This window comes from Chiroxiphia lanceolata, chromosome 20 (assembly GCF_009829145.1).
Source record: "Chiroxiphia lanceolata isolate bChiLan1 chromosome 20, bChiLan1.pri, whole genome shotgun sequence".
NCBI lineage: Eukaryota > Metazoa > Chordata > Aves > Passeriformes > Pipridae > Chiroxiphia > Chiroxiphia lanceolata.
The window spans coordinates 5,086,469-5,113,849 of record NC_045656.1 but is presented as its reverse complement, the minus strand read 5'-3'; the positions used below and the strand labels follow the sequence as shown (position 1 = coordinate 5,113,849).

Genomic DNA, 27,381 nt, shown 5'->3' with positions numbered 1-27,381 from the left:
GTTAAAGGAGAGTGCAAAGTACAGATGAGAGACTCGTCCCATCTGGTCTGGCTCTGGCCTCACAACAGAAATTCTCCTGGGGGAAGAGCCCACACGTGTAATACTAGGCAGAAAACTGAACTCTGATTTTGTTGTATAAACCTTTAATTTTTATTATGGTAAAAAGAGGAAGGGAGAGAGGGCGGATTCCTGGGGAGTTTGTATGAATTTCAGGACCACCCACTTCCTGGAGGACACTCCTCATTTTTTTGCATATGCACATGAGTACAGATTAGTCATTTAGCACACAAAGCCTATTTTTCTCTGCTGCACATCAGCCAATATGGTACATGCCAACTGCAGCAAGAACAGCAGATGAAAGCCACAGACACAGTGCTAAGCAACTTGTTCAGCAACGCTCACATTCGCATGTAAACATGAGAGATGAGAGTTGGTTTCCCAAGGCCCTCACCAGAGAGGAATATTGGGATAGTCTCACCCTGCTGCCCTGGGGTTTGCATGCACTCTCCGTTCTGGGAAGCTGACATGTAATAATACACTGCCATTAGGTTTCTCAAATCCCAGTGGAATAAGGGACCAGGGTTAAATAGAACATTACAAACATCCTTAATGATTTCAGAAACCTATAAGGCCTCGGAGACTCTGAAACTGCAGTTTTTGAGTGCAGAGGAGGAAATCAGCACAGGATCAGGGCCAAGAAAATGTGCTTATGCTTCTTGCAGCCCTGTGTGGCAGAAAGCCTTACTTTCCCTTCAAAGAGCTCATGACTGCAAAACACTCTTTTCCCTCCACAAAGTTACCAAAAATCATAAAACTGGGTTTTTTTTCAGAAGTTTTTCACCCACAAGGATGCTACAGAATTTACAGGCTTTCCTTGCTAAGCAACACAGACATGCAAGTGTCACTGCCTCAGCTGCTGAAAAAAGAAATGAGCTCAAGGGAAATGGATAGCTCTTTAATGGCACACAGCATTCCTGCCGGATCCAGCTCCATCAGGCTCGCCAGCACAGCTCCAGGTTCCACCAGAGGAGCTGCCTGCTTTGGTGGAGGGAGAAGGAAACATTCATTTCTGACAGAAAAATGCTACAGCCAATTGAGAAAAGCCAAATGATGGAATACACAGGACTGGGCTTGTTCTCTCCAGCAAAACAGGCAAAAAGGCATCGCAGCAACACGTGAATGAAGAAGACACAGCAACAGATTCGTACGATATCTGCTGTCACTCCTTACCTCCTTGAAACTCGCTTTGCTAGTCCTTCAAAGTTTTGTCTCATTAAATTCCCCGGCACTGTTCTGTTTTAAGAATGTCCTTGTTAAAACTAAAACACCTGTAAGCCTTCCCTGGGCACTCTTGCCTCTTCTTGGGAAAAACCACATGATCTTGGCACTCATTCGATCTAAAGTGACAGACGCTGCTGAAGAAAGTACGAGAGAACTTCCCAGCCTCCTGCAATTCAAAGTTCTACACCCCCAGCCGTAAAAATATAGTAAAGAATAGCAAGAAAAGAACAAAAAAAGCTAAGGCTGATTTCTTTCTGGTTATGTATTTATGGAATACTTGCTTTGGAACAATGGTGATCAACACTTTCGGTTTCTGTTGTGCTTTCCTGGATGTCCTTGAGTCAGCTGCAGGTACCCACGTTAACCAGCTCTGCTCTAGAAATGAGCAGCCAGTTAATCGTGGCTGCACTGACAGCCAGGGAGTTCTGACATGTAAGACAGGTCCTACACACACACACACACACTGGTTGTTTGGAAGCTGATGCAGTTTTACTTTTGGCAACAGAATATTGCATTTGTAAAAAATACAGATTTTTGGCTACCTGAACCAATGTTAAGGTAAAGTTTTGACCTTGAACTCCACGGCAGTGTCAACTCAAGTACCAAGTGTGTAGGACCAGAATCAGGCCAGAGACCCCAGCATGTGAAACAGCACTAGAACCCACAGCTAGAAATGGCAGGCAATTAGCATTTACATATTGAAGCCTCAAGACAATCCATCACTGGTGCGTCCCACCAAGTAGCAAACCGGGTGTTTTGCCCTCAGCCCCAGCTGAGGCGGCGTGCGGGCTCTGTCACACCACCTGCATGCCTCTGTCATGCCCATCTAACTGCACTTTCAGTTTGTGGAGCTCCTCGATCTCCCGGTTGTGCCGCTCCGTTTTGTGCCGCACCAAGGAGCGGTAGAAGTGAATGGTGAAGACGACAAAAATCAGACCCACGGGGACCATGATGATGGTGGAGACCAGTGCTGACTGCCACCCCGCGTGGCTGCTGGGCTTCTCCACGTTGGTGGTCTCGTTCTTCAGGATGGAGCCCACAGGCAGGAATTTTATCCAGCACAGCAGCACGACCTCCGCGAGGAACAGGAGGATTCCCAGGACGGTGGAGAAGCCCCAGGCCAGCTCGATGTAGGGGTGCATGCGCTCGTGGGGGGACTCGCTGATGGAGTTCAGGTTGTGGATGTTGCTCACTGCCTCCACGTTGGGCAGAATGCAGGTGCTGATGAGGAGGGCGAAAAGATGAACCGCCACGAGCACCGTGGTGCAGGCACTGAAGGCGATCAGCAGCATCTGGGGGTACTTGTACTGCACCTCCAGCTGCACCTCCACCATGGCAACCTGGAACCAAGGAACAGAGAGCTCGTCAACAGCTGCTGGCTTTCCCTCTTTTCAAGGCTTCCATCCAGGAAAGCATCTTTATTCAGGAAGAACACCTAAGGTCAAGTACACGCTCAGGCGCTTTCTGGAATGGCAGCCGGGACGGATCACTGCTGTTCCTCACACAGTCTGTGCCTTGGCCTTTGTGAGGCTCAAAGGAACACGTTTCTGCGCCGTCGGTTTCTAACATAACACGTCTCTCCTCGCAGCCACGAGCCATACGAGCTGCATCAACCCCAACACACGACAGAAGGAACTCATTAGACGGCACGTGGGGCGGGGAGGCAGCCGACAGCCTGCGAGCCCCCCCCCGCCCCTCACACCTTCTCCTTCCGCCCCTCACTCGCGGCGGCAGCGCAGGAAGTTTTCGACTCCGGGTGTGTAAAGAAAAGCAAAACCAAGCAGCTCCTCTGGCCAGTGGCCAGCCAGGTTTTACTGTCCCCCCCCTCCACGGGAAGCACGCAAGTTACTTTATAGGTTAAGTCAGCCCGTAGTTAAAATAGCTGCCTTCTATTCTCAGAACAGTTTACGTTTGGTTTTATTACAAATATGCCCAGATACAAGTTATTTATATCCTCAAATTTCTCCCTTGAGGGCTAATAACTTACTGATACACTCAGCAGAAGTGGACAGCTACTGGCTCATGGGTGTGCTCAGCAACTCAGAGAGGAGTCTCCTTCCCAAAACAAGAGCAGGTCTCTAAAGCTATTTTTTCTTTAATCAAATAAAGCTTAAGAAGCAGAATATGTGCAACAGAGCAGGAGGCTCTTCTGAGATCAGAACTAGAGTCCTAGCACAAGCCTGTTAACTGGTTTAGCATAAGAATTTGTACAATTACTTAACCTACCTGTGAAGTAAACCAGTGCTTCTCTGTGATAGCATCCCTGAAAGGACTGTACAAACCTTTTTCACTAAGAAAAGCCACAAAAGCAGTGAACACGACTATCAAACAGTCCTCTCTAGCAGCTGTCTTGGACCTGCAGCTGCACTTCATGATCTGCAGAGATATTAACTCTCCTGGCAGCAGGCAAAACGTCTGGTGATCCCAGGGGACCTGCTGCTCCGGCACGGCACAGCTACATGGAAAGAAGCCACACTTGGGTTCCTGACTCAGGGCAGTGCCTCTCAAGACCATCATGACAAGGCAAAGTCTGAACAAGCAGCTCAATTCTTGGACACTGAAGCATTTTGCAGAACTGACTCATGATTACTTTATCCAGACTTCACATGAGACACCCCCCAAGCAGCCATTTCGGGCTCTGTATAATCACCTGCACCGCTCACTCTGGCATTACTTGTTAATAATATTATTTAAGCACTGGAAGATTAGGGGTCTGCCCATGTTCTCCCTGTTGGAAGCCCTGAAAAGGATTAAAGGGGATGGAAGCCAGTTGGCATTACTGCTGCCTTACCTGCATTTACTCTGAAACCATCAGCAGCCTGAATGAGGGGATCACAGTCAAGTCCGAACACATTTAGAATCATAGAATCAGTCGGGCTGGAAGGAACCTCTGAGATCATCAAGTCCAACCCTTAGTAGCAACCAAAACATAATATGTGGCAAATGGTCTACAAGCCCAGATTTATACCTTCAGAAACTATTTAGGATTTTAGAGACATGAAAAATATTGTGGCAGTTCTTGGATATTCCCGGCCTTTTGTCCTGATTATGAACATGTGGAGAGTTTACTTTGTTTGTTTGTTTGTTTTATAGGTTCCTGTTTGCAGTTTACAGTAGTTCTTGTTGTACAGCAAAGAAAATATTAACAGAGGATTGGCCTTCTATCTATTGCAAGGTCAATTTAATTAAAACATATTTCACATGGCCTTGTGCATGTTCTCTTTGCAGTTCCCCTTATATTGATTTGAGAGGGAGGAGATCAGACTTATTCTCTGTGTACAATGAATTTGTACAGCGCTGTGGTTGCCAGTCACACCCCATCAGCCAGGAAAAGCTGCAGGTATATTGTTCATTAGTGGGTGCTGCAATAACCAGAGACGTGGTATTCAGCCAGCTGAATGGGAATTGTACCTGCATGTTCAATTTATAGCTTTATATTAAAGCTGAAAGCCTGGCTGATGTCAACATATCAATTTCTGCTTGTTATCCTTCACATGAGCAGCACTTTTCAGCTAATTGGATGTTTCCTCCCAGACTAACCTATTCCCTAGGGCTGGCTTCAGCTGTGCAATGTGATGAATTTTTAACACTGACTGATGGCTCAGTAAGAGGTATTTCAGGGGAAAACATCAACAATCCAGATAGTGCAGCAAGGCAGAAAACCAGTTCATTTAACCCAGACAAGTGCTGAAAAGGTGAGTGAGCTCTGATTGCTTTACCCTGCACAGACTGTCATGTCATTTCCTGACCGGGATAAGAGAAAGAGGACAAGCTGACATAACCCATTTAAAAATCATTAAATATGCTGCCTAGCCTGTAAAACTATTAATATGTCATGTTTGATACAATTATACTCTTTCATGCAACAGCCCCCTTATTTTAACCTCTTCTCAGAAGCCACTTTGCAAGGCTGAGCACTGTGCCAAGCCATGGAATATTTCAGCATAGGCTTCATTTTAAGCTTGAGAATCATCCTGTTGGACTCCAGGCTCACAGGACCAAGTGCTCAGAACATTTTAGAATTAAACTGCAATTAAATTACATGCAATGATGGTGGGTTTTAGACCAGTATAGCCCCGATTATCCACAACAGAAATGATACTCATCTTGAGAAATTTAGACCAGGACAGATAATAACAGGCAAAAGGATGACAAATGGCTTAACATAAACCATGACACATTCACACAGATGGTTTGGCAGGCTGTAAAAATCACTCCAGTAGATCTGTTAGGGTTTTTGTTTTGTCTTTTTTTTTAATCAAATACATATCCTGTAGCGCGACTGGACAAGTATTGAGAAGATGGATTAGCAGTAACAGCTCTTATTTCCATCAGGAAAATTATTAAGGAGGTCTCCTAAGCTCCCTCTTAATTTCCTTTATCTGCAGCCTCCTCGGGGCGAATGCAGTCGCCCTACAACCCATCTCCAAGCAGACGTGGCACTGGAATGACCCACATCCTCCTGATCTGCCCAACTCTCTGCCAGAAATACCAGAGATGGTAACGAGGAAGGTTTGCATTATTCTGCAGCCTGTCCAGAAGGAGCTGGATCAGAGCCATCGCCTGTTGATTAAATATCCATCAGCTCGCAATAATTTTCAGCCAATATGGAACTGACTCGAATCAAACACACCGACAGGGAAGTAAATAAAGCAATAGCCAAGCCCTGAATGACATTTGTTTACATAGTTAAATGCACTCAAGGCTTCAGGGAAACTATTTCATAGAATCACAGAATCAGTTAGCTTGGAAAAGACAGTTAAGATCACCGAGTCCAACCGTTCCCCCAGCACTGCCAAGTCCACCACTAAACCACGTCCCTGAGTGCCACGTCTACACACATTTATCTCAAAATAACTTCTTTCATCAATAGCCAAACAGTTGCTCTCAATAGAGTAAACATCCGTGTACTAAATACCTACATGCCAAATTACCAGAGGAGAACCAACCCAATAGGAACAAATACCTCAGCTTTCAAAGGAAGGTCCAATTAGCTGGGAAAAAGCTTGCTAATAAAGAGAATTCCTTATTGCAAGAGATTTTATGTCTTACAGTTACTGATTTCAGGTGTACCTCTTATATGTTAGGCTGGTGGTCATAATTAACAGTATTTAGACCTGTGTGTTTATCGGACTTGCATTTTAAACAGTTTAGAGAGAAAACAAAACCAATGGTTAACTTTGTGTGTTTGCCAAGGACTTCCAGCAACTTTCTGTTGTGTGAGCTGAGAAGGCATGCTTTGTTTTCAATGCCCTGCAGTGTGGGTGGGCTGCAAGCCCCCGAGTCCCAGTGATGCCAGTGACAGCACAGCCCAGCACGGACACCTCCTGTGACCATGCTGGTATATCAGTCCACAAGAACACAAAATGCTAATGTAATAACCATGTTAAAGAGAATGGTCACAAATGACTAACATGGAACTCCAGAGGCCCACAGGGCAAGCACATGAGAGGCTTTCCAGAGTAAGGAAACTGAGTGAAAGGAGTCTACAGGAGAGCATCCAGCTTTCTCAAAAGAAGGGACCTTCCGCCCTTGCAGCACACAAGTTTGGTCATAAACCAACAAAGACTTTGTGAAAAGCTTTTATGAGCATCTCTTGCACACAGACAGAGAGTGGAGAGGACACAACCCCTTCCCAAGCACCCTCTCCCCCTCCAGCCTGCTCCCACTGAACCCCCCACCTGCAGCCTGCCAGCTTCACTTTGGGTGACCAACTTTGTCATCCCAGACTGCTGAAATGTTATGGATGATTCATGGTCTGGGGGACTGGGGGAGGAAAAAGCAGCGGAAAAAGCTAAAATAAAACAAGAAAGGCTATCTGGAAAGATCTGTCTTCCCCTCACAGCTTCTGAGCTGCAGGATGCAACATCCTCACATCGCGTCCCACGCACCAGGCACTGCCCTCTGCCCCTCTGCTGACAGACCTCAGGAACAACCAGACCTGCCCATTTCCTGAGCAGAAAACCTCCCCCAAACTGGTTTCAATTCTCACTCCCAGTAAGCAAGAAGCAGAGGGGAGGTGAAGGGGCTCACACTGACACAGCAAAGCCGTGTTTTGTTAACACCACAGCTCGAACAGGCCTGAGCACTGGACCAGACTGTCTTGTTTATTTGCTTACTCCTGACATGGTTTTGACCTATGCAAATAGCTTCCAGATAACACCCCAGTGCAGCACAGCAGAAAGCAAGCACCAGGGATTACTTCCAATAGGCAGCACTGACAAAAATATACCAGGTTTGGCTCCCTTCAGGCTACAGAGCCCTCTGACAAGAGGCTCAGGGCCTTTTCTCACACCTCAGTGTATAATACGATCTCCCTGATCACGCTACGCAGATTTCACTTTGGCAGACTGCGACCCAACCTCCACCTTATTTTAGACACCATGACCTGAGTAAACACACACAGAAATTAAAATAACGTTCAGGACCACAGCAACCACAGGGGCCTGGAGGAACTCCACGCCCATGAGCAACCTCACCCATGGGCAACCTCACACGTAAAGGCAGCAAGGGATGAATGGCCTCAGGGCCAAAGGAGAGCTCAGGTCCTGGATTGTTTAGCATTGCTGGTGGAACACTTGCAGGTAGGGGATTAGTATTTTTAAAGAGCTGACTTGGGAGTGTGTGGGTTGTCTTAGCTCATGTATCAGTGCTGCCTTGAGAGAGCCAGCCTCAAACTTTCCAGCAGCAGCCGAGGCAGATGCCTCCTGCCTCTTCAGGAAACAACAGTATGTCCTGATTTTTCCCAGGAGGAAAATGCCGATTAATAGATGATTTTAGAGAGCCAAAACCTTTGTGATTCAGAAAGCTATAAAACACACATACCATGGCAAATCCAGAGAGCAGAGCAGAGGTTCTGCTGGAAGCTTTCAGTTTGGCTCGGCTCAAGTACAATTTTCTCCAGGAAAGGGCTTGAACAGAGTGGTGGTTTGACGTGACCAATTCCAGGTAGCTGCGCCGGACCCAGTCCCGGTAATCCATGCCCTTCGTGCCAGGCTCAGAGCAGCAAGCAGGGGTGGAGGGATCCACTGGGACGTTTAATTCAGAACTCATGGTGAGACAAACGCTGAGGGAATAAAACAGTCACGTTCAGGCAGACAGGACGAGCATCAACTACTGGAAAAGCTACGGCGGAACAAAGTTCCCCTTGGTCGGTGGGAAATGATGGACCAAATGCCATCGCACTTGCAAGGCACAGAACTGAGAAAGGACAGTCCCTAATTGCCAAAAATGACCACAGGAACTAGGAAAGATTACACAGGTAAACCCAGAAACTACTCCAGCAGGAATTCAGGAAGGCTGCACAGCATCAGGCTTTTCATTTCAGAGCTGGCACCTCGACTTTGCCCTCTAATTCCTCCTTGCTAATAAAAGAATTGGTTTACAGACGACACTTTGGCAATAGGACTCCTATCTTATCATTTTGTTTTGAGATGGCAGTTCATTTCCTAGTGCATCATGGACTGGCTCCAAATGCACCTCCTAAGAGAACCAAAGTAACACCGATTCAGGAGTCACTTTTTGCTTGTTCTTTGGAAACAGTTTTTCTCAGTTAAACCATTGCTCCTCATGGCTCATTTTAGATGGGCACAATTGTTCTTTCCCAAACTCCCCTGAAAGGCACACAGCTGATTGCTGTGTAGGATTAACAAGTGAACTTCCCAAGCTTTTGCAGTGGGAAGTTCAATTTCCTGAACTGCTCACACTCCATTTATCAGCCACATCTGACCAAGAATCCTGTTCCCTTAATTCTACCAGTGGCTCTGAGCACGGGGAAAGGAAAAGACAATTCCAAGGGGAAAATGGAGCTGCTTCCAGGAAATTTCATCATCTTCAGATTCAAGAGATTACACTGAGAGATGTATGAAAGCAGCAAAACTATTTCAGGTGGTGATTGCCACAGAGCCAAGTGTGGGGTCCAAACCACCCTCCTTACACCACCGCATCACCAGGCTGCTGCCAAATGGCTCTGGTGATCTCTGAGCCATCCACAGACACAGGGCAGGATCCATGGAATGTTTTGAGCAAAAAATCCTCAACTCTGGCAAACATCTGAAACTAGATGTTTAACTCAGCCTTCCAAAGAATGGAAACTACGCTTTTCCAGTTAATCCCCTCACTCACAACTCCGCCATTGACACTAGAGCTGCACGTTCTGGCCATAAAATACTCACTAGGTCCTAGCAGGAGGAGATGCCTGCCCAGAATCACACCTGGTGTGGTACTAATTAGTCCCAGCATCACACCTCAAGGTCACAGGCACCTTGCTGCTCACTCCCACCCCCCCCCAGGTCTCCACATGCAGGGGACAGCTAATAAAGCCATGGCTGCTGTGAGATTTGAAGAAGTGGCAAAGATCAAAAGGACATCAACTGCCCACTATTCTGAATGCTGTCACTAAAAGGGAACAAAGCTGCTTCAGGCACAATAACAAAGATTACACTGCAGCAGCAAACAAAGCATTGCAGGTCGCAAGACTGTCCCTCCTGAACACGGGGGGCTTTCAGGTACCAGCCCCCTCAGACATAATAAGTCTGGCAGCAAGAGCACAAGATCATTCCTGGGCAGTTTTTTTACAAGGTCACCATTACATGGAGAACTTTAGGATGGCTCCTGACCTGCTCAGGAGTTTTCAAAATATTAAAAAAAAAAAAAAAAAAGGAAAGGCATAAAATAATAGTCACACGACAATATAAGCAAAAGAGAATAAGAGGGACAAACCTTCCTGCTTGCTCTGTGTTTTCAGAAAAGGCAAGAATCACCTACTTTACAGAAGAAGAAAAAAGACTCCAGGGAGGATTGGAGGCAGAAACAGTCTGTGAGCAGCAAAATCATGAAGCTGTTTCCTGTGACAACATCCTGTGTGGATTCTGCAATGTACAGCGTGGAGGGAATTTACAGACTTTGTCCCCAGCTGATACAGTGATGGCCTCTAGTCTGCCATTTATTTTCACAAAATACGTAGGAACTTTTTATGTAGGAAGCTTTGACCCCTGGGACAAATTCCATTGAAAAGACAAATAAATGCAGAGGTTACAGAGAGAGGGCAAGAGTACCCAATCACATCTGCTTCTTTCATTAGAAAAATAAGCTAAAAATACCACAAGGATGAATTTTCACTTTGGAGCAGCTCAAGAGATGTTCTCAAATAAGTAAACAAGTTCAGAATAAAATCCATAAACACAAACGTAGCCCAAACAAGCAGTACCAGGATGGCAAACTCACCTTGCTAGCTGTGGACATGGAGGGAGTGGGTGGAGGGCTCCAGGGGCTGAAACACAACAAAAGAAGCATTTTGCATGCACTCTTATCTGAAGCAGTTTTACTCTGGAAATACTTCTCAGATAGTTATCTGCATCCCGGGAGGGTTATTCTGAAGATTTCACGCTCCTGCCTTGCAAAGTTAAAGGTTCAGCACACTTGCTCTTACAGAAATAACTGTCCTACAGGGTTTTACTGCACATGGCTGCCGAGTTTTGGATGGAGAATGAGGACTTCCCCAGGAGACCTCTTCCTCTGCCAGCTCTGGCAAAGTCCATCCCAGCTGCGTCTTCACTCGCTTCCATTGCACCACAAATGCATCTGACCCCACTTCATCTCACACTGGTAAGACAGAAACCTCTCTCTAATTGCTCCCTCACACTGATCTTGTTACCCTGCCCCAGGGAAAGCCTCTGCCATGCCTCACATCTCCGTGCCCTGCTGCAAGCACATGAGCAGGGATTTCTCCACAGCAGGGAACAAGGATGATGCCACCAGGGCGAGATATGTAGATCTGTCTTTGCAGCACTGGTAGCTTCCCTGTCTGGTTTTGGGATGCTGGTCCCCTCCTCGGACCCAGATTTCTGCCACACACCCCCAGACTGGTCAGTGGGTTTGTACCAATGCCTTTCTTCCTGGTATAACATCATCCAATCCCCCACAGGCCGTGGCTAAGCCAAACCCCAGGCCCTGCTACTGCTCTTCCACGAGCTCAGGTCCTCTTTGCTATGGGGAACCCCTTTCTATGTCCCCTTCTGGCTCGGGGCCCCCCAGAAGCACCCTTGGGGTGTCACAGCACCCAGGCAGGGTGTGAACACCCCACAGCTGTGACCTCCCTTAAGGCAGCAGGGGATCACCTCCCAAGCAGGATGTGATCCCTCACCCCATCACCACAGCTGGGATCCTACTCACAGGGCACTGCCTGAGCAGAGGATTTCTCCTTCTCCTTCCCAGTTACCCTCAGCACACCCTGGGCAGGATGTAAGGGAGGATCTCCCCTCCAACAGCACCCTCGGACAGGGGATCCCCCAGGCCAGGATAAGACCCACTCACAGGCAGAACCTTCCCCTCCAACGGCAACCTGGACACATCCTCCCTAGGCAGGATGCGACCTCCTGCCACTGGATCCCTACCCGGCATCCCCAGGCTCCCCCACATCTCCTCATGCAGGATGGGACCCAGTTGCTCGATCCCCTTTTCCAACAACACCCTGGGTCAGCGGCTTCCCGACTCCGCAGGCAGGACGTGTCTCCCCACTGCACCCCCGGAGAGAGGATCCCTGTCCGGACACATCCCTGGGGAGTCGGCCTGCCCTCTGCATCCCAAGGGATCCCCAAAGCACCGCCGGGCAGGACGGGACTCCCCTCCCTCTCAGCCCCACCGCCCTGGGCAGGGGACAGCCCCCAGCGAGGCGGGATGAGGCGCGTACCCCCCCCGCCATCCCGGACGCGGGATTCTCCCTACACGGGCAGGATGAGGCGCGTACCCCCCCCACCATCCCGGGCAAGGGAATCCCCATCCAAGCAGGATCGGACCCTCGGGCAAGATGAGACCTCCTCCTCCCGGTGGGCAGGAGACGCTCCCACCTCCGCACCCCAAACTCGGAGGGGATGCCCCCGCTACCCCAGAGCGCGGGGCCCGCTGGGGGGGAGCCCCCACCCCGGGGCGGGATGCGGGGCCGCGGGGGCGGGTCGTGGCTCACCGCGCTGCTGTCCGGGGGCCGGGCCGGGAGCCCCGGGACTGCGGGCGGGAGCGGGAGAGCCGGAGCCGGAGCCGGGATCGGGAGCCGGAGCTGGAGCTGGAGCCGCCTCCGCCGCTGCCACGGCAACGCCGGGCACGGGCCACGTGACCCGCAGGAAACGGGGGGGCTGCGCCGCCACGCCCCCGCACGTGACCGCGCTCTGATTGGGTCGCGGGGCAGCCAGGTCACGCCCCCTCGGCGGCGGGGGCGGGGCCTGGGGAGGCGACCCCCGCCCGCCCCCCCTTCCCCTGCGGGGCCGGGGCCGCGTTCACCCCCCGCACCCCGGGGGTTTTGGGGGTCCTCGACACTGGGGATGTGCTCAGCGGTCACGGAGGAGGGGCAGCCCCCAGCACCCGCAGCCGGGTGGGATGCCGGGGGTCGCAGCTCGTCAACGCGCATCTGGCAGGGCAAAAAAATAAAAAAAATAAAAAAAATAAAAATCAGCTCTGCGGATCCCTGAAGTCACGGTCGGGCTGAAAAACCCCCACTGGCGAAGGTGTTGGTGGGTCTGGGGCTGGCGTTATCTCTAAGTCTTGGCACAGAGAAGGTATTGGTGCAATGGGATGCAAATGTGCTTTTATTACAGTTGTTAATTACACAGCAAAAAGTCGCCACTTACATAAGTCAAAAGGCAGCGCTGCTCTGCCTCCGCCGGGCTGCAACCTCCTCTGGCTCCCTGGAATCCCGGCTGCTATCTCCCTGCACTCCTCCTCTATTGACTCAGCAGGAAATCCTGTATAAACCCATCAAAAGGACAGGGACAGCCTTATGGGAAAGAGAGGGAGTTCCTTCCCTGGAAATGAGATAAAGAAAATGCCGAAAGGCAGCACAATGGGTCAGCTTTATCACAGGGTAATCCCATCATCCTGAATTCCTTTCTGCCCCGGGGGGGGAGGGAAGAGACAGGAAAACCCTTCCCAAAAACCTAATAAAGAGAAAGATACATTTTTTTATCCCGAGTGTGCTTTTCACCTCTGAGATCAGGAACACCTCTGCTCGGTTTCAGCACTAACACTGCTGTCTCTCGGGGTCCCATGTGTAGAAATGGAACGGAGCAAACTTTAATCCCTGAAGATTAGTCTCCATCAGGGAAAGGAGAGAGACTCCTCTAGAAAAGCATCCAGAAAAAGAATTTAACATAAGCAGGTCAAACTCCCGGGCAGTTTTAAGCCTTTAAATTATTACTGCTTTGTCAGGGCCCTATTTGCAATAGGAAGCAGTTGTAGAGTTGTTCCTCATTTTACTACACACGGGAGCACTTCCTTTTTTCTACTCCATAGATGACGTTTTCCCAGTTTTGAGGTCACAGAGTACCTGCATTTTGTCTTAACAAAGAAACATCCCTCTGAACCCCCCTTTGAAGTGCTTTGTATTCTCAACGAGCTCGTACTGCCGGGAACAACCACAACACGGCAGAGTATTTTTTGGAACTCACAGCAACACCTACCAAATGCAGCTCCTACTGCTACACTGAGCCACCCCTGTGAGACAGACAGTGAGGCAGATCCCACCTTCCCCAACATGTTCTCTTTGCTGTTTGTGGATTTCACCTACAAACTCGGCATTCCTGCAAAATGGAGAGCATGAATAATTCAGCACGGGTGAGGATGGCATCTTAAGGAGACAGGATGAGGCCACACACCCTGAATTTGTTCAATCACCAACATCTGCTCTACTTAATGCAGAACAGGACTTAGCTCAAAGGCCTGACAAGCTCAGAGGCAGAACATCTTTATTTGTGAGGCTCTCAGTTCTTCTCTGTCCGTAAAAACCACCCTATTTTTATGGCTCATCGCACGGTATCCACAGGGTTTGCCTGCCCTAAGGGGGCTTCACGTGAAGCAATGCTCATAACTCATCCTTCCACAGGGATATGCCAGGTGCAGAACATCCATCCTGCATCTGAAGTGCTCAGGGATGAAACACTGCCACAACCTGCCTCTGTGGAGACAGAGCAGAAAACAGTTCCATGCAGATCTCTAACCTGGGAAGGGGAACAGTTGGGATATGGACCTTGCAGGTCCAGAAGTTATCCAGCTCTAAAGTCTTTGGGTATGTACAGGGGAACTAAACACAAACATCACTTGCACTTGATCACATCTGCTTCTCAGCTGGCACGGTAACACCACTGAGAAGCCATTACATAAAGCCAGCTCAGACAAAATGCAGGATTTCTGGCAGCACTGCTCAACAAAGGATAAATCTAAAAAGAGATTCTCCCTTTTTACTGTTTTTGCTTAAAATAATTTGGCATTAACCAAGGCTTGAGAAGAAGTAGCACCACATTCTGGATGCAAGGCTCTGGGATGAGCATGTCTGAAAGCCAGCAGGCACTTCTAATTAAAGATACACTGAAAAGACAACAATCAAAGTTACAAGTAAAACCACCACTGCATATGCTTTTCATTTAAGCACCGGTAAGTAAATGTATATATAGATGTTATCATTCCTCCTGGGGAATCCAAAGTGCAAAGCAGAGAGCTCAAGCAGAGAGAAAGGCAGGTGTCATTACATGAAGCTGTAACACAAGCAGAATGATTCCATTCCAAGCCTTTCTGCCACAGGATTTGGAGGCTTTACAGACATAATCTTTGGGAAAATACATTGTTCCAAGCCAAAAGCAAAAAGTAAGTGACATGCAGCTAACACCTTTTCCATATTTTCATGTGTGCCAAATCACTTGATCTTTTTGTCCTTTCCTGCAGCCCTGCAAGCATCTCTTTATTCTACTGAAATCCTCTTAAAAAATAAAATAGAAGACAGAACAATCCAACACATCCCTTTTATTAATTTAAAAAACATGGAAGAAAAGCAATAGGGAAAAGTTTTAGCAATAAAAAAGGGATCCCGATTAAAAATCTATAGAACTTGTCTAGCAACATAAACTGATTTCTTTGGGTTAGAGATGACCCCATACAAAACCCCAAATTCAGAACACTCACAGTGCAGGAGAGTCTGGCTACAGACCACATTTCTACTTCAGGTTAAACTCTTCCCTTAGACTCATGTATCCCACTGCTACCAGCTCCGCCATAAGTAGAATACGTAGCCTTCACAGTAATATTTCCCTTAAATGGTAATGGATATGTTTTAGCTTTCAGACAGAAAAACACTCTGGGCCACGTTAGAAAGAACTCCAGGGTCACAGAGACTTATGGCTGACTCTTTAGAGCAAACTTAGAGCAGACTGCACAGCAGTTATACAGGCAATTAAGAAAAAAATCTCTTATTTGGCATTTCTCTATCATTATCTCTCGGGCCTGTGACGTGAAGGCCATGCCCCGTTAAGCAGATGTAACGTACGGCCAATGGGTTCTGCTTGGCTGAGATGAAAGGCTTTCATGCTCCTGGATATAAAGCAATGAACAGTGCTTCCAGCTGTCCCTGAAAGGCCTCATCCTCTTCCCATCACAAAACTTGGCTCTTCAGCATCATCTTCCTTCTCTTCCTCCTCCTTGCTGTCCTCTTCGTCATCCTCGCTGCTGCCTCGCTCTTGGGATTGATCTGGTTCTACAAACACAAACAGGGTGAATCCATAAGGTGTTCCCACCTGTCTTCCTTCTCAAGTATTTCACAACAAAACAGTCCCAGGTGCTAAGGAAACACGTATTATTAGGTCATGCTAATTAGCAGGGGTGGATAACATATTCCCCTGTGTCTTCCTTGTTAAATATCTCACAACTAAGTAGTCCCAGGTAGTCAGGAAACAGGTATCAGATTATATTCATTCTACCGAGCGACGGGGAGCTCAGAATATCAAATTCCCCCTTGGAGAAATATTCCCTTACCTCCAATGTTACCAAGTCCACCTCCTATAGAACATTATTTCTTCAAACAGAGGTAGTCAAACACCGGGGATGATGGATTATCTCATTCCCAACCTCTGCAGGTTGGCATTAACCTTCAAGGATCACAGAGTACTGTTACAGAGCACTGGGAAGCCGTGGACAAGACTGAGTATATTCCTACACCTATCTAAGGTCACAGAAACTCCACAGGGTGCCATAAACTTTTACAGACTGTTTGCTATACTGCAAGTACAGGAACCCATTAAGATATGCCTAAGGTTAACAAGGGTCACAGAAAACTCGTGAGGCCTGCTAAAAGACCAGAAAACACTTACTAGAATTTAAATAACCAATCATGAAAATGAGGTACAGCATCAAGTGGGACCTGAATCTGACTTTTCCTACTCTTTACTGTTGCTCAGGCCCAGTCAAGCTCATGTCCTGACCAGTTACAGGCAGGATTTAGGCTCAGTGGTCTGATGCCACCGCGTGGTGAAGTTCTGAACTTTCATTTTGTCTTAGGGGTTTGTACAATAATGTAACTTTAACAGCTGACCTAATTAGCTGCCAACCCTTATTGTGAATGTATTTACTACAACAAAGGTGAAAGATGGCAATTCAGAGGTTTTATTCATTCATTCAAAACGGAAGATAAATGCTTGCCTGCTACATACAACAAATGCACTTCAATTAATTTGGGAAAATTCAGATCTCAACCAGGGCACACAAAACTAGAAAAAGAAAAGACTGTTCTCAGTAGACTAGAGATGGCTATCAGGGGCTTCTGTCTCTACAGGTATTATTATCATTGTTATTACTACTACTATTATTATTATTATTTTACATAGAGAACCACAAACTGTAAAGAGTTAAAAATGTAATAAAGACAGGGGAGTTTGGATTCTTTCAGGAACTTGTGCCAAACAAAACCACTCCAGCCCCACAACTGGTACACGGCAGCTGATCCAGCTCTCCTCTCTCCCAGCCACTCCCTAAAGGGATGGGTATTCTGTTTTGTTCACTCAAAATGAACAAAAGTATGTTGAGTCATACTTAAATCCTCCTCCTAGTTACAAGTCATAAATGACTAGCTTAAAAAAAAAAAAAAAAAACAGAACAAAAACAAAACACCAAAAAAACCTACTCTGCTACATTCACTTGCTGTCACAAGTAAAATTAACCTAACAAGTAATTTGTCCTCCCGTGTTTACATGGGAGGCTGGCAATGGTTCAGCTGAAACAGATCCAATTCTGAAAAGCAAAGCAGAATTAAGGTAGAACTGTCAGACAAGTCACTGTTCCAGCAGAATTACCAGCAACTGCTGTAACTTTAAGAATGACTGAAGTTAGTGAGCTAATCCACAAAGGACAACTATTTGAAGGAGTAAGCTAAAATAAACTCACTGAAAAGAAGCAACAATGTGCAAAAGTTTGAGCAAACAGTTACACTGACGTTGCTGAACATTAATTTCAACACTGCAGGAGGACAGAGGCAGTCAGGTTTTCCATGTTTATTTCTATGCAAATAAAATAGTCATGTGGAACAGATGGCACCAAGGTGGCTCAACTTCTTACACTCACAATCATAACTCAGTTTCTTGCTGCCCAAGCTGTGCATTTTTTTCCACCTGTTTTCTCCATAAGCATTCAAAATATACATAAGAGAAAAGCACAGCCTTGAACAATACTGCCTTTTTGAGCAGATGATGTTCTAAATCTGCAGTTTGTTGGAATAGCTGGGGCAAAACATCCACAAAACAACCAAATCGGATTCCAATGTTTGCTGTCCAAAATTTCCCCTAATAAAGGGAAAATATTCACAAACAGCCAAGTTATTTGTAAGATTAAATCTCAACATAGATGGCTTTCAAAGAGGATTTTGAAACATTAGCTAAAATAACAAGCTTAAGGCTCAGGCTTCAATCCATGTATTGAGAATGCTTGGGGGGGGGGTTGGAAAAAATTGAGTCTTGAGGAAAGAAAACTAAATTTCACTGACCTTTTTCCTGCTTCTTTTGTTCAAGTTTATTTTTCTTAGCTTGCAGCTTCTTCTCTTTTAACTTCTGGCTATAAAGCAAAGGAAAAAAAAACCTGTGACAAATCCTACATTTGTAAAGCTTCTGAACATTCATACACTGATAAACGACATATTAGAAAACCTGATTTCAGAAGAGAAGTTCAATTTAAATTTGGCCTTAACTGAAAATTCAGCAAGAACAAACTTAGCACACGATCAACAGAAACTTTTCTATGTTTTTTTTTTAGTCTAATGGATCTTTTAAAAGTCTTCCATGATGCCACTGCAACCCAAACTATATGATACACAATAATCTCCAAGAACACAGATGGAACAAAAATGAAACTGCTCCTATATTTTAGCTACCTAGGCTAATGAACAAAAAGAGAATATGGTGTCAAAACCCAGACTGCTGGGACTGAACATTGGGAAAAAAATATCACCAGTAACATATACTTTAGTTGAAAAAAAAAAAATTAAAAAAAAATAGTGCAGTATGCTTTGACCTTCCTCTTTGGCTGTACTTCCTCGGGATACTGGGTCCTTGGAACAACAGTAGGAGTAAGAGGGAAAGTCTGTTCATAGAACCCAGTTTTGTTTGCCCAGAAAAGGCAATCAGGCAAGTTAATGTCAGACACAGGCAGAGCAGCCTGGGATTCATGTTCCTCTCTCACCACCATAAGTGAATTCTCTTGAAACAGAGAGCCAGGTAGTGTTAGGTCAGGATAGAAGAGAAAGGTGGTGAGGGAGATCAGAGGGGCTCCTACAGGGCAAAACCACTTGGGTCCTGCACCATTAGACCATAGAAGGGGGACAAGGAGGTGTTAGTGTTTAGGCAGCATCTGCTGTTGGAACAGTTGTTCTCCCTCTCAGCCAGAGAAGAGGCAGCAGGCCAGATCTGACTTGGTGGCCATCTGTTGGACCACATTAAATTAAACTAAGATGGCAACAGTGTTTGTGTTGAGCGCTTTTGTGTTAATATGGCAGTGAGTCACTTTGCACAGGCCTTTCCACAGCAGCTCTCAGCCACAGGATGCAAAGCAGCAAGGGAGAGGCTGCTCAGGGTCAGACTGTGAAAGAGCTGGGCCATGATACCCTGCTGTTTCTGAAATGTGTGGGGCATAAAGACAGTGGGATTTAAATTCCTGTATCAATGCACTACGATGTTCAGGCTCCTTCTTGAGAGCATCAATCTTGTAACTGTTTCACTGTGTCTAGAATTTAAGAGCAAGGTGGATTTAATATTTTTTAATATTTTCATTTAACCTACTAGACTTGACCTGCAGGCAGAAGTGGCCTATCCACTAAGCAGCACACAGTTTTGCACTGAAGCTGCTTGGTATCAAGCGATTCAGATGTTCATTTAAGCCAGATATAAACACAAACCTTTCCTGACACTGTTCCAACAAATATGCAGTAAGGCACGCTGCAGTCAAGACCACAGAGTCAGCAAAAGCTGCTCAACCAGTCCCAAGTTATCCTGCCAGTGATGACATGGAGAAGAAACCACGCCAGCAAAGCCTGTCAGGTTTACAGCTACCTTTAAAAACCAGACAATGACACTGACAAATTTAATTTCCACAGCCAGACTTCCCAGCTGATAGATGCAGACACAGAATGACAGTGTTTATCCAAAGCATGCAGCTACAGATGAGGCACAGGGTGTGAGGGTTTCCATGTCAAGCCTCCTGGGAAAAATCTGCCCTTACCGCTTCCTTCTGCGTTTTGCTGTTTGCTCTTCTGCAATCATCTTATTCCTCTCCAGTTTCTTCTGGAATTCCTCATCTAGTCTTTGCTGTAATTGATCACATGTCATACTTTGGTCACAATCTAAATTAAAATACTTCTTTTAAAAGTCATGTCCTTTTAGGGAGAAATCTTTTAGCAAAATACAGAAGGGAGCTCTGCCAGATTTTGCCTGGCTTCTTTATACAAAGCCATGTCCTAGGGATGACTGCTGTACAGACAGCACTTTTAACCTATGCCCTGAGCCAAACATTGAAACCTTCTGAGGGAGGAATCCTCACCAGAACAGGTGAGGAAGGCTGGGCTTTTGCCCTAATGAATGTTTCAGTAAAAACAAGTGAATAATTGGAGACATAAACATTAACATATGGATCAAAGGACTCGGCCAAGAGACAGTATAACAACAATGTTGTCTGAAAGAGAGGCCATTCTACTTGACCAAGCCTTAAAAGAAACATCTGAACTCCGTTCACAGGCACTTGCCTTGATTCTCTCTAGGCAAGACGGTGATAATATAAGGGATTTCTAGTTTTAAAGCATTTTCAAGCCAACCTGAGAACACACACACTCACGTGTCTTACTGTGTGCTAGGACCCCAGGGAACACAGGAGATGGAGCATGTCTGACACAAAGCACCAAATGTTTCAGTACTGACACAGACGCCACGTATCACACACTCCTACAGACTCCTCTGACAAGGGGTGGCTCAGAATGGGATTATTTGTACATGACTTTCAAAGAAAACACAGATTTGCAGCGGGGTGAGAGAACTATAAGGGTTGTGCTGACCTTCTCAGCCATGGCATCCATGAAATCTTGCCTCTGGTACTCTCGGCGCCGGAGATGCCGGTACACGTGGAACTCCCCGCTCCCAGCTCCAGCACTGGAACCTGCAGCAAAGAAGGGGTAAATCTGCTAGGAAAGAATGTGTACGGATTCTCACAAATAACTACAGCTAGAGATGAGCTAAAACATCCTACTGAAGCTGCTTCTGACTGATTTTCAGCATCTCACACAAAAAAATAAAGGTCAACAGAAAGAAGATAAACCCCATATTGTACTTTCCCACACAAGACAGATACCACTGACGGTTTCTGACTGTTTCTTCACAAATGAAATGCCCACAGCTCTCTCTTCCTGGCATCAGCCTGCATGTTGAAGCCTCCCAGGAGCTTTCAACATCACTCTCCATTCTCTTCCTCTCTCTGCTGAGCCATTTCTCGAGGCAAAGCACAGGAATACAAGCCTCAAATAAGACACATAATTAAAACACAGCAGCTGGGGCTGCAACACGGGTGCTCTTGATACCAGCAGAATCCCAGCATGTCAGGTGCTCCCAGAAAAACAAGACAGTTTGACTCAAGCACACGGCAAAGCTATTTGAAAAAGCCATGAGGGAATTCCAATAGGCAGAAGAGTTTATTCCAAAGCATATAAAAACTTCAGTCCAAGATCAATTATTCTGAGATAAGAACAAGTCAACCTCTAGGAAGGATGAAGGTCCCAAAGAAAGACAGAACTTCCACATGCAGACACAGTTTATACCACAATTACTGTATTTAATCCCTGCAGGTAAAAGTAAAGTATAAGCAGAGTATTTAGGTCAGGTTCCTTGCACAGCTGCCAGCTCCCTGCCTGACCACACAAAACCATACCTGCTGCACGTGCCTGAGATCCAGGCTCAGAGCAGCCACAAGAAGGGCTTCATAACTGTAAGCTTCCAGAGCACTCTCAGATCAGTGGGAAAGACAGATTTACTTATCATCATTTACTTGTCATCACCAGAGCAGCAGCTTATTAAACTGCAGGCAGCCCACGTGCTGCAGTGCCACGGGCTTTGTTCACTTTGCATCCTGACTACCGGCAGAAAAGCGGGACCCAAGAACCAAATAAAACTCGAAAAAGCAACTCTCGAAGCACATTTCACACCTCTTTCCTCCAGCAAAACGAGCAACTGAAAAACCATCCCTGTCCTCCCCTGTTAAACGCTTTTCTGAGTTAAATGTGGCTGACCCCGGAGATATCTGAAGAACAGCATCTTTACCCATCACGTCTCTAACGAACTCCGGGGGAGGTCGCGGTGCCCATTCGTTCAGTTTTTCAGGGATTGGTACAGTCTTTTCCTGCAAGAACAAACCAACCAGCCATCAGTATCTTCTAGGAGCAAAGTCTGCAATTTTAACACATTGTTGAAAGGCGGGACATGTCTGACAACAGCCTCTTCCATCAGCTGACAGATCTCAGAAGGAGCACAGCTGCAGCCATTTCTTCATGCACAGGGACCAGGAGCAGGCAGAAGAGGAGAATCAGAAGGGATCCTCTCTGTCCCTCACATTCAGGCCTGCAGGTCAACAAACCCCGGGAGGATTAGGAATGTCTGTGCTTCTTTTCAGTATGGAAACCAGGTGGAAGCATGTCAGCACCTCCAAGCACTCACAGGAGCTGAGTCTACTCCCACTACCAGTAGTCTGGGAAGTGATGAAAGGCATTTGTGCACCTTCCATGCCAGATCTAGAGGACAGGAAAGAGCAGGGGAGGGAGAACACATGGTGCAAGGTCAGAGGAAGAACGCGGTGCAGGGACATCTCAGCTGCTCCACCACACACAGGGCACGGCTGGAAGTATCCTCCTGGCAAACACCTCCTCGGGAAAGGATCGAAACACCCAGTTAGAGGAACTGGGGTCATTAAAAACAGTGGGCAGAGCAAAGGCCAGTGGGCAGAGCGCTGAGGGGCCAGTCCTCCCCCTGGGTCCCCAGAGAAGGGTCTCTCCCCTCACAGCACCCCAGAAAATTCCCTCTCCCATCATGACAAGCCGGTGTGCGGGGCGGGTGTCGGTCCCTCTCCCCTCAAGGACCTAGAGAGGAGAAAGGGGCGGGGGGTGTCAATCTGTCTCCCCTCATGGAACCGGGAAGAAGGAAGGGGAGGCCGGCCCCTCTCTCCTCACAGACCCCGGGGTGGCCGTGCCGGCCCCTCTCCCCTCACGGACCCTGCAGGTGCAGTGGGGGGGTCTCGGTGTCCCTCTCCCCTCACGGACCCCGGGTGTGGGGGGGTCTCGTTGTCCCTCCTCCCCCCTCTCGGCCCCGCCGCCCTCACCGGGTTCCTCATGAGGCGCTCGAGGCGGAGGCGCTGCTCCTCGGCCGCGCTCCGGGGGATGACGAGCGGCTGCGGCTCCTTGCGGGGCCGGGGCGGCCGCGGGGCCGAGGGCGCCGCCATGTTCCAGACCTGGCTGCGCCCCGCCCCCCGTGACGTCACGGCGCGCGACGCTCCCCCGCCCGTCATGGCGGGTCTGGCTGAGGGCCCGTGAGGGGACCATGGGGGGGGCGGGGGCGGGCGGGAAGGGCTTCGCGGGGCCCTCACCGCGAACAGTTGTAGAGTCACAGAATCACTGAATGAATTAAGCTGTAAAATACATGGAGTCCAACCTGTGACTGAACACCACCCTGCCAACCACACCGGAGCACCCAGTGCCAGGTCCAGTCCTTTCCTTAAACACCACCAGGGACGGTGACTCCGCCACCTCCTTGAGCAGCCCCGTTCCAATGCCTGACAACCCCTTCTGTGAAGAAATTCCTCCTGATGTCCATGCCCTGCAGCCTGGGGGCCGAAGGCGCAGAGTCACAGAACGATAATTCACAGAATCAAGGAATTGTAAGGTTGGAAGGGGCCTCTAGAGATCATCCAGTCCAACCCCCTGCCAAGGCAGAGTCACCCAGAGCAGGTGACACAGGAACGTGTCCACATGGGTTTAGGATGTCTCCGGAGAGGGAGACTCCACGCCCTCCCTGGGCACCTGTTCCAGTGCTCTGCCACCCTCAACGTGATTCTGTGAGGGCACAGAGTCACAGAAAGATGGTTTGGCTCAGAAGGGACCACTAAGGTCACTCATTCCAACTCCGGGCTCCAGCACCATCCCCTGAGCTTGGCACTCAGGGCTGTGTCCAGATGGCTTTTGAGGGAGACCCCCACACCCTTGCTATGCAGTCTTTGCCAGTGCTCCATCACCCACACAGTGAAGAAGTTCTTCCTCATAGAATTGCACAATGGTTTGGGTTGGAAGAAACGTTAAAGCTCATCTCGTTCCACCCCTCTGCCATGGGCAGGGACACCTTCCACTAGCCTGGGTTGCTCCAAGCCCCATCCAACCTGGTCTTGAACACTTCCAGGGATGGGGCAGCCATAGCTTGTCTGGGCAGCCCGTGCCAGTGCCTCACTACCTTCACAGGGAATAATTTCTTCTCAATGTCCCATCTAACCCTGCCCTCTGTCAGTGTGAAGCCATTCCCCCTTGTCCTGTCACTACATGTCCTTGTGAAAAGTCCCTCTCTATCTTTCTTGTTGGCTCCCTTCAGGTAATGCAAGGCCACAGTTGAGTCACCCTGAAGCCTCTTTTCCAGGCTGAATAACCCCAATTCTCTCAGCCTTTCCTCACAGGAGAGCTGCTCCATCCCTCTACACATCTTGGTGGCCTCCCATGGACTCACTCCAGCAGGCTGACATCTCATGTTCAGGTGGAACTGCTTGTGCTCCAGTCTCTGCTTGTGCTCTCATCCTACTGCTCGGCACCACTGAGGAACACCCGGCTTCATCCTCTGACCCCTCCTTCAGATACTCATGTACACACTCAGAGATACGTTATTCCCTGCGTCACTTCTCCCATGTCCCAGCTGTAGCTGTGCTTCCCGCTCCCTGCAAAGCTCTGATTTCCTCTGTCCCCCCCAAGCACGTTCTCCAGGCTGCAGCGAGTGCAGTCTGTCCCCAGCAGGACCCATTAGCGAGGCAGCTCTGGCATCTGCCATGCTCCAACCAGGCTCCGGGCTCAGCTGAGCCCCGAGGAGGGTGAAAATTCAGTGTGTTTTTCACCGGCACCCTCAGCCCTGCCAAATCCTTTCCCCGTGACGGCGTAAGCGATACGGGACTTCCCAGTGCCTCGGTGGCAGGCTGCCTGCACCATCTGTTCGTGTCACTTTGGTAATTAACCAGCGCTGCCCGCGGGCTTTGTCTGCTGACAGTGATGAATGGCAGTGCCATTCCCCACGGCACGGCCTTGCCGGGCACTGGGAGATGCCGAGATGTGGGCAGGTAGAAGGCGGGGGATGCTGCACTATCCGCATCCATATTCACATCTGGGCTTTGCGGGAGCAGTGCTTGGACGAGCTGAGGGATTGTACACTCAAATCCATGCATGACTGACGGGGCTGCAGGAAGCCATGAGTGGGGAAGAGGAGCCGGAGCTGGCTGCGATCAGGTTCCTCTGCAAGCCAAATTTCTTTTCAAGTCGCTGTGGCCCTACAGAAATGGCATGGCATGTGCTCGGGCTGTGCGTGCGTCAGAGAATTAGCTACTAAAGGTCAGCTGCAATGGAAGAGGGGCATAAACCTTTGTGTAGTTTATGGAGATAAGCTGGAGCCGAGAAGTTGGGCTCTGGGTTTCAGACAGCTTCGTGCTGTGCATGTGGAGAGGGCGACAGAAAGGGGAATGGAGAGGTTGGGAATGGCTCCTTCTGAGATTTATAGTTCATTTATATGACCTGAATCTATTAAGCCCCCATTCTCTTCCCCCTTCAGTGGAGAAAACCGGAGCTGATCCTCAGGTTCAGCCCTATGTTTACAAAAGACTTTTCAACCCTCACTGAGGTTGCTATGGAAATCACACTAGTTTGTGCCTCGTGTTTGTCTTACCAACCTGATTTGTAAAAGAATGGTGTGAATTTAGTGCTGGCTGAGTTCCCAGCTGGCCGCTGGTCCTGGAAGGCATCCTTGCAGTCTCAGCCCTGGCTGGAGCAATGCAAACAGCTTCCCCCATGCTGTCTGCCAGCTCCTCAGCTCCTGTGCCTACGGCTCTCCCAGCCTTGGGTCCTCTTCAACCCACCAGGACAGAAACCTTACAGTGCCAGGCTGGACTCAGCCTCGCCAAGGAAACACCAGTGCCATTGCAGAGGCGGGGGCAGGTACATGCCCCTGGTCCCTACTCAGTCACTGCAGAATGTTTTTTAGAAGCAGAAATGTAGACTGATTGAGTTTCCTCTCTGTTTAGTCCTGAGCAGAGCACAGGAAGGTTTAGCTTCCTAACCCCTAAATTGTCATGGGTGTGAGTAATGAGCTGCCTTCCACTCCCCACGGGCTGCAAAGGAGCAGCTGGGCAGCTGGATTCACTTGCCCAAAGCCTGGCTTGTGCCAGTGACAGCTCACAGCCCTGGGAAACAAACAGGCAGCTGCCTGTCATCCAACAGAGCCCACACAAACCATGGGGAAAGAGACCTGGGAGCATCTCACTCTGAACCTACATGTCTAGGGAATTGGTGCAGACTCTTGATGTGTTACGCACGTATTACTTTTAAAATATATTATCCAAGGAGGGGGGGCAAGCCTGTTACTGGGTCATTCAAAAATAGAAAGTATTTCATCAAAATACAAAGCCCACGAAATCAGAGTGCTGGGTTGGGATCTGGGCAGAACTGGGCTTACTGGGGTCACGGGATTTGCATTAGAACAGGGAAGTGTTTTCATAGGTCAGTGCAAACCAAACAACAAAACCCAGCTCCCTGATCTGTATCAAAGCTCAACTGTGTTTCTGAGGAGTTTTCCTACCAAAGGGATCTTTCTGGAAGCACTGCAAGCCTTTGCTGAGACAGACCCTGCACGTCAGGCAGGAGCAGCTGTGGAGCTCCAACACCCACGTGAAACGTGGGCGGCTGCGCTGCTGAAATCCCTTTGCATTTTTGTCCTGTTCACAGTCTCTGCCGGGCACAGCTCAGAGCCAGCATCCCACAGATCACTTCAACATCCCTCCAGACTAGTCCAGCATCCCTGTAGACCAGTCCTGTTCCAGCCCTGGGCAGAGGGCACTGCTGGCATGGAATCCAGCCCAGCCCACACACTGAGGTTGCCTTCCCCTCATTTCACTACCAGATCTCTGTGTTAGATGCAAAGGGCTGCTGCATCCTGCCCCTGCCTCCCAGGAATCCTATGAAAGGAAAGGAAGGGATGTTTTCCAGCAAGACTGATGCTGTAGTTAGTCAATTTGCTAATAAGCTGAGGTGTGAATGGTTTAGGTTTAGGCAGGAAGAGCAGCTGTCCCACAGACACATCTCTCAGTGCCAGCCTTGAGGGCAACAGTCATCCATAAGGAGGGGCTGTCACCTCCCCAGCTGCCCAGCTCCTGATGGATGAGCTCTCCAGGAGCAGTGAACAGGCTCTGGAGCCTTTCGGGGGAGGGAATATTTTTGTGAATGGATCATGACACAACCGAGGCCTGATTCCTGAGCTGAGCAGCTCCCTCCACCCCCCCAAAAGCCATGTGTTAGCTGCGTCTGTCACGCTGCTTAGCTGTGACAGAACAGTCTGGGACAATGCCCCAGTTTTCCCAGGGGATTCTCAGCAGAAAAGAGCACACTAGAAAGACATACAACGTCAGAACACGAGGCACTGCCTCCCAGGAGAGACGAAGGCATGGGAGGGGGAAAGACAGGCTGTGGGGAATGGCTGCTGGGAGATGCTCTCACAGGCCTTTGGCAAGGGAGGTCCATCTTCACACCCCAGGGCTGCT

The 27,381-nt window shown here is 48.4% G+C and overlaps 2 protein-coding genes across 3 annotated transcripts; both read right to left on the bottom strand.

Moving 5' to 3' along the window:
- Nucleotides 1-126: 126 nt before the first annotated feature.
- On the bottom strand, nt 127-13,883 carry ORAI2 (ORAI calcium release-activated calcium modulator 2). Of its 2 annotated transcripts, XM_032707879.1 has the most exons (5): nt 13,731-13,883; nt 12,903-13,076; nt 10,507-10,552; nt 8,107-8,347; nt 127-2,621 (listed from the first exon to the last, which is right to left on the bottom strand). In XM_032707879.1, exons 4-5 carry the CDS (start codon nt 8,332-8,334, stop codon nt 2,076-2,078), a joined length of 774 nt encoding a protein of 257 aa, XP_032563770.1. In that variant the 5' UTR covers nt 8,335-8,347; nt 10,507-10,552; nt 12,903-13,076; nt 13,731-13,883; the 3' UTR covers nt 127-2,075. The 2 variants fall into 2 exon arrangements, with proteins under 2 accessions (XP_032563770.1, XP_032563771.1); XM_032707880.1 differs by lacking the exons at nt 12,903-13,076; nt 13,731-13,883 and adding an exon at nt 12,245-12,388.
- Nucleotides 13,884-14,655: 772 nt separating this feature from the next.
- On the bottom strand, nt 14,656-23,080 carry PRKRIP1 (PRKR interacting protein 1). The gene is made up of 6 exons (XM_032707881.1): nt 22,930-23,080; nt 21,879-21,957; nt 20,624-20,724; nt 19,798-19,883; nt 18,071-18,138; nt 14,656-15,793 (listed from the first exon to the last, which is right to left on the bottom strand). The coding sequence occupies exons 1-6, from the start codon at nt 23,047-23,049 to the stop codon at nt 15,678-15,680; spliced, it is 570 nt and encodes a 189-aa protein (XP_032563772.1). The 5' UTR covers nt 23,050-23,080; the 3' UTR covers nt 14,656-15,677.
- Between the last annotated feature and the right edge of the window lie 4,301 nt (nt 23,081-27,381).

What these genes read in the sequence shown, in the direction of transcription:
- PRKRIP1 (XM_032707881.1), bottom strand. Translation starts at nt 23,049, where the DNA reads ATGGCGGCGCCCTCGGCCCCGCGGCCGCCCCGGCCCCGCAAGGAGCCG. An exon ending in GTTCGTTAGAGACGTGATGG is followed by an intron (nt 20,725 to 21,878) that starts GTAAAGATGCTG and finishes TCTTTGCTGCAG; the next exon opens with GTTCCAGTGCTGGAGCTGGG. An exon ending in TGGATGCCATGGCTGAGAAG is followed by an intron (nt 19,884 to 20,623) that starts GTCAGCACAACC and finishes GATCAATTACAG; the next exon opens with CAAAGACTAGATGAGGAATT.
- ORAI2 (XM_032707879.1), bottom strand. Translation starts at nt 8,334, where the DNA reads ATGAGTTCTGAATTAAACGTCCCAGTGGATCCCTCCACCCCTGCTTGC. An exon ending in TGCTCTCTGGATTTGCCATG is followed by an intron (nt 2,622 to 8,106) that starts GTATGTGTGTTT and finishes CCTTGGTTCCAG; the next exon opens with GTTGCCATGGTGGAGGTGCA.